At 39.8% G+C, this 6969-nt stretch overlaps 1 protein-coding gene across 1 annotated transcript; it reads left to right on the forward strand.

The window, feature by feature from the left end:
* Positions 1-4462: 4462 nt before the first annotated feature.
* LOC310993205 (E3 ubiquitin-protein ligase TRIM21-like) lies at positions 4463-6496 on the forward strand (the record flags this gene model as incomplete). The annotated part of the gene is made up of 2 exons (XM_083981520.1): positions 4463-4579; positions 4838-6496. The coding sequence occupies exon 2, from the start codon at positions 4847-4849 to the stop codon at positions 6494-6496; it is 1650 nt and encodes a 549-aa protein (XP_083837646.1). The 5' UTR covers positions 4463-4579; positions 4838-4846.
* Positions 6497-6969: the final 473 nt, after the last annotated feature.

Below are 6969 nucleotides of genomic sequence, written 5' to 3' on the forward strand. Positions count from 1 at the left end.
GCCTTGATCACTTACAGTATCTTGACTTTTTTTTTTCTTAAACGTGGCAGCCTTCCCTCAGTTTGGTGCTGGTTTGGTTTGTCTCTAGAGTCTCACCAAGTATGTTGGGTGAACACAGAATTGTGTTCTGTCAAATCACAGTGGGATTCTAGAACTGAACCTTATTACATCATAATGACAACCTGCCAGTGCCCTACAGTAACCTATGGAAAGTTATATTTTCCTATATATAATTTTCTTATAATGATTTTGTCTTTGTGTAATGTCCATCAAACATCAGGAAAATAATATTAGTTATTATATATTAATTTTTGAGTAAGGATAATAAAAAAAAAACTGCAAATGGATATTACTGACATTACCAACATGATTTAATTGTTATTTTTTTGTTTCATGATTTAATTGTACACCTGGACTTGTTTCAAAAAGCACAATATACTATAGTATACTATACTAATAAATACTAAACTTAACTAATATAATAGAATAGAATAGAATAGAATAGAATATAGAATATACAGTATATAAAATGATAGTTCTTCACTTAAACACACTCCAGTTACTCCAATTATTGTATTATAAATATTATAAAATGAACATTATGAATTATTGAATTTGAAGCTATATGAGAGGGCTTCTCTCCACTTAACCCCTGCATTTCCTCTGTCAATTTAACCTACTGGAAAAAATTAGGAGGTGAATAATTAAGTGGTTAATCCATCTGAAAGCTCAGCATGGATAAGATATGAAAACACAACACTATGGCTGCAGTCGTCCTCTCACACTGAAAGTTTTATAAAAAACTTCCTCCTCTTTGAATGGAAGCAGGTGATGAATGAAGCCTTGACTTGGGGGCAGGGTAAAGTGCTTGGATGCCTGACAGCTAGTATCTCACCATCAGAAAATTTCAGTTTCCAGCCAGATATGTTTGCTACATGGATATCAGAGATACATAATATGGCTGTGGCCAGTTTTAGTTGAGATTGTCTCTAATGTTCAGTTGTGGTTCAGTGGACAATGATAAGGCTGCAGGTTGCAGTAGATTATGCACTGTCAGTAAGAGATTTATTTCTTCATGTCCATAAGTAGATTGTAGCATAAAGTTTACCTGATGTGACTTGATATTAATTTACATTATTGCAAAGGTCATGTGGGATTTCGTTTAAAATTCAGACATTGAAGTCTTGTCATAAAATTGGGATATTGGGTTGTTTAGCAGTCAACTGGGTGTTTACTACAGTAAATCATAAATTTAATTTTCAGCAGAAACAGAACCTTGATTAAATTAATATCCACCCATCTAATCATAAAGACTAAAATGGTAGGAGTTAGCACATTGTTCCACAAGCACTGATCACAAATTAAAATTTAAGTTGATAAATTGAAATACAAGCCTTTATCCATTCACTTTAATAAACAACGCTTACCCACACACAAATACACAGACATTTACACAAACAAAATAGTCTCCTAAACACATGCAAAGTGATAAAACATGACCATCTATCGCCCAAAAATGCGCATTCAGTCTGTTGTTATTAAACTGCTGCCTTCCTCAAGGGCGAACACAGCAGGTAGCCTGAGATCTAATTAGCTAGTTAGCCTTTGGTTGACTGAGTAAAGGCTCCATCCAAAAGAAGTCTGAGCTCAGTTCATGACATTTTACTCTGATAAAGGGGAGCCGTGTGCAGCAGTGAACAGTAGGAGAGAGCACTGTGTTGATGAATGGCTGCTAAATACAGCAGCTTCTGATTAAACAGTATCTGAGGAGGTGTTTGTGGGGAAAAAAAGAGGCAGTAGAAAAGAATGACTGTAATCAAATAGATTCCATCAAACTACTTGAAGTTATTTACCGAGGTCATTGTGCTTGTTTTCAAATCACTGGCCCGCTAATCTGTCTCCGAGGCAAAACAGCTCAGGAGTGATATGTCAAAACATCAGACACATGGCGTGAGCAGAATATTTCAAGGGGAAACAAGTTTTTCTCTGCCCTAAAAGCAGAAACCTGTGACAAACGCTGTGTGGTGCAGATACATCAATCATAAATACCAATAACTGAATGATAACTCAGCATACGCTAAGGTTCATGAGTCTCAAAAACTCATTTGGAATTACTGTATAATATTCTCACTTCTTCACTGAACTCAGTTGAATTTTTAATCCTTGAGAAATGGATGACAGAGCAACTGGTGTATGTCTGGCTCATTTCAAACCATTGATATTGCCAATAATACTGTATATTAATGCCATTTTAAGGTGATATACTAAGGTCGCATTACATCTAATAAACACAAGCGTGTTAGGATTTGCACCATGTTTGTGCTGCCTTGCCATTTAAAGCATCTACAAAGAATTTTCATTTTGTTAATTTTGGTGACACGCGGTTGAGTTTTGCTGGAAAGAAGACTGCATTTCTGGCTGAACATGGATCATGGTGCTGAAACATGAAAGTAAAAAAAGGTTCTGAAAGCTGAGCAGCTGTGGCTCTGTTACACTGAGTAACTTGAAGGATCAACACTTCCATGACACCAACATTTACCAACCACCTGATGACATTCAGAAAAGTCTGAGCTGGGTATAAGTCCAACTAAAGGGGACTATTCAAGGTCTTAGGATCTGGATCAAATAGGAAGCTACTGTATGGTAGTCAGCTGGAGTGGCTGGCTGGGGGCTAGCAGTGTTGAGTCTGAGGTTGCAGATTGGTCAACTGGGGGTTGAAGTCTGAACCTGTGGAGGTGGGAGGTACTGACTGGGATTCAGGTTGTACGCTAGCAGGCTGAAGGCTAGCTGACTGGAGCTTAATGGTTGGCTGAATCAGAAACAGGGACTAGCTGCATGCCTGGTAGATTGCCCAGATGTCATGGGTGTTAATGAAGTCCACAGTCCTCCACACAAGCAATGATCTCTGAAATCATCTGCTAAGTCTTAAGCGTTTTAGGCATACACAAGCTGGTAGCCTACTACGTACTGTAGGTGCGGGGAGGGTGCTTTAATACAAAGAATGTTCAGGCTGGTTGGCATGAAACTAAATAATGATAGGTGATACTCAGAAACTTGCTCTGAAATAAAAACTGAAAGTACAAATGCAGATGCTGCTGGGAAATATAAAGATCCCTGAAAGGAACGGGAAACTCCAGACAAAGGAGATGACTTAATAGTGAACAGGTGACACGTCAGGGTGTGGCGGACAGTCATAAAGGCAATAAGTGAAACACTGAATAGACATACAAGGAAGTAACTTCAAAATAAAAGTAATTCAAACAACTTGTAACTGTGGCTTTTTATTTTATTTTTTGGCAGCTGAACTGTTTTCCTACAGCTGCCTGACTGACTGTTCAATATTTCAGAGCTGCACTTACTGTAGTTAAAAAAAATTCTGCCTTGTCTGCTGTGGTCAGAAAGTTGAGATAGAAGTTGAAGTTGAGACACCTGAGGCACAGGAATCTGATGGACTATTTAGTTAAATATTACTTTAAAAGTATTATTTCATCTATTTGAAACTTAGTTTTTTCATTAAAGTTTTTGTTTAGATGTGTAACCCACTTATGGATTAGATCTTTTTTGGATGCTGCACACCACTAAATAGCTTTTGTATCTTTTCCAAACCAAAAAAGGTAAGAGACAGAAAAACTGTGAGCGTCTTTTTTTGTGTGGAAATTGTCTGTATTTGTACATGTATTTGAGCAATAGCTTTGGTAGGTGTATATAAAAAATGTAGCAGTGTCTTTCCTCAAAACAGTTTTGCACAAATTAAACTTTTAATTTAAACTTTAATTGTCACATTTAAATTTCAAAGATAACATTCAAGACTGAAGTTATAAGAAAGATACCACATTGCTGATTTTATTTATTTAGATTTTGGTATTGTCACACACTCAACACTGTTTATGGGTATCGTATCTGCAGGTTTTTCATTTCTAATGCAAAAATGAAGTTAAAGCAACAGAAAGACTCCAAAGAAAAATATTAATAACACCGAGCAGCCCTCTTTATATTTTATTTTATTTTTTATATATAAGAAAGTGAAGCACAAGATTCAGCTTACTTTCCCCACCACAACCATTTTCTGTGAATCAATTCTATATTTGAGTAACTCACATAGCTCAGATTCTCAGACTGTATGGCATTTACTGAGGCTCCAGTGTCTGTTGTTGTTGCTGTTGCTGTTGCTGTTGCTGTTGTTGCTGTTGCTGTTGCTGTTGTCTTTGTGCAGTAGGCTATTTGCTTCAATATGTTCCTCATATTTTACAGGAGGGAGGGAGCCTTACCAGAAAGCTTCATGAACCTGCTCTTCCAGTGGACTGGTCTTTAATTGCTGACTGGCACATCAACACGTCTTGCCCCTTTACAGTAAGAGTGGGTGGAGAGTGGGTTACTTTAAGCTTAAAGGACATGTTATTGCACGGAGTGGTTAAAAGGGGCTGATGACACTGACAATAGGTGGAGCAAGAGAGAGAATACAAAACATGTAGCGAAACAGCAGAGTGTCTCACAAGATTTTTTGTAAACAGCACAGCACAACAAAACTAGGTCCATCAGGACTCTTTTAACATCACAGCAAAGTCTCTGTAAAACACTGGTGAGTATGCAGTTTGTGATGTTACATATCAGTAACACGTTTATTGTTGTTTCTAATGTTCTATAGTGGACAATGATGTTTTATGGATGTTTGCTCTGTTCAGGCAGCTCTCATTTAATCTCTCATTTAAAAATGTCTAAAATGAGGCTTTCAAGTGCAAAAGTATTACTTCTAATGTCGTTCCCTAGTATTTAAGGACAATTTGATATTTATAAACAAATTATTTAAATTTTTGCTTTTTCACACCTTTGCTCTCAGTGTGTACACATGGCTGCAGCTAGTTGTCTGCCGACTGAAGATCAGTTTCTGTGCCCCATCTGTCTGGATGTGTTCACTGATCCCGTCACTACATCGTGTGGACATACATTCTGCAAGTGCTGCGTCACTCAACATTGTGAAAATGACGTCGAGTACCAGTGTCCCATCTGTAAGAGACATTTAGAGAAAAAACCTGAACTGCAAGTCAATGTGTTTATTTCTGAGATGACTGCTTGGTTTAGACTCTCAGCTAAAAACAAAAACAGATGTGGCTCAGAGCAAAACTGTGCCAAAACACAAGTTCCCTGTGACATCTGTGCTGGAACCAAAGTCGAGGCCCAGAAGTCCTGCCTGGTTTGTCTGGCTTCCTACTGTGAGACGCACCTGGAGCCTCATCTGACGGCATCAGCCCTAAGAAATCATCAGCTGACCAACCCTGTGCAGAACTTGGAGGACAGGGTGTGCAAGAAACACAACAAACCTCTGGAGCTGTTCTGCAAAAATGATCAAATGTGCGTCTGCATGCTCTGCACAGTCACTGAACATAACACACACACTGTTGTTCATCTGAAGGAAGAGCGAGAGGGAAAGACGACTGAGCTGGGGGAGACGGTGGCTGAAATTCAAAAGATGATCCAGCAGAGACAGCTCAAGATTCGGGGTATCAAACATTCAGTACAGCTCAGTGATCAAGATGCAGACAGAGAGAAAGCAGCTGGGGTTCAGATCTACCGCATCGTGACGCAGCTTCTAGATAAAGCCCTGAAGGAGATCACCGAGACAGTTGAACTAAAAAAGAGAGCGACACAGGAAAAGGCCAACGCTTTCATCATAGAGCTGGAGCAGGAAATCTCTCAGCTGATGAAGAGACGAGCTGAACTTGAACAGCTCTCACTGTCTGAAGACAACTTCAACTTTCTCCAAACCTTTACATCCCTCAATGCCAATTTACCCGCCAAAGACTGGACACAAGTCGGCATATCTCCACCGATACATGAGGGGACAGTGAGGAAAGTCATGGAGATTATTCATAAGTGGCTGGAGAAGACTCAGACCATCGATAAAGAGACTCGAAAGCTGTCTGAGGCCGAGCTGAGGAAGGTCCGGCAGTACGCAGTGGATGTGAGACTCGACCCTAACACAGCACATCATGTCCTTGTCGTATCTAATGATGAAAAACAAGTAAGGTGTACAGATGAATGGACGAATCTCCCAGACAATCCAGAGAGGTTTTCCATGAAGGGCAACGTCCTCGGAAGGCATGGTTACTCTTCGGGGAGGTTTTACTATGAGGTTCACGTAAAAGGGAAGGGTCAGTGGGGTCTGGGAGTGGCCAGGCAGTCGGTGGACAGGAAGGCAGACAAACCAATGAATCCTCAGAACGGTTACTGGCAGCTGTGTCTGAAGGATAACGAGTACAAAGTGTCTGGTGACCCTCCAGTTCGCCTTTCTCTTCAGTCAAAGCCCAACAGTGTGGGGGTGTTTGTGGATTATGAGGAGAGTCTGGTTTCCTTTTATGACACTGATGCTTTTACTCTTATCTACTCCTTTACCGGCTGCTCCTTCACAGAGAAACTCTACCCCTGCTTAAATCCCTGCTTTTATGATGGTGGTAAAAACTCTGCTCCCCTGATCATCACTCCTGTTACTCACACCTGAATAGAAACTATATGGTTTTGAAGGCTCAGTGTGATTTAAGGTAACTCATTTGCACAATGAGGGCCTTTTTGGATCTATTAAATATGCAAAATAAACATATATACATCATTAACTCTTTCGCGACCATTGACGAGTTAACTCGTCACAGCCTGCCGAACGTTCACGACCATTGACGAGCAAACTCGTCAAAACCGTTTTTTTACAGATTACGATAATAGACACTCTGAGGTACCCTGTGTGTGAATATGGTAGTCCTCTGATATGTAAAACTGTTTTAAACTAAAATCAAAACATAATATTTTTTATAAACTGTGTGATCTTGGTTTTGTTTGAGTGATCGTTCTCCTTGAATGCTGCTCTGGGGACAGCGTGCAGCGCTGTGCGGCTGTCGGCTACAGTGTTGCGACTTTCTCGCTGAATCTGGCGACTTTCCAAACCCTCTTTTGACAAAAGCGACCGACGACAAATGTGGC

This window comes from Trachurus trachurus, assembly GCF_905171665.1.
Source record: "Trachurus trachurus genome assembly, chromosome: 11".
NCBI classification, from domain to species: domain Eukaryota; kingdom Metazoa; phylum Chordata; class Actinopteri; order Carangiformes; family Carangidae; genus Trachurus; species Trachurus trachurus.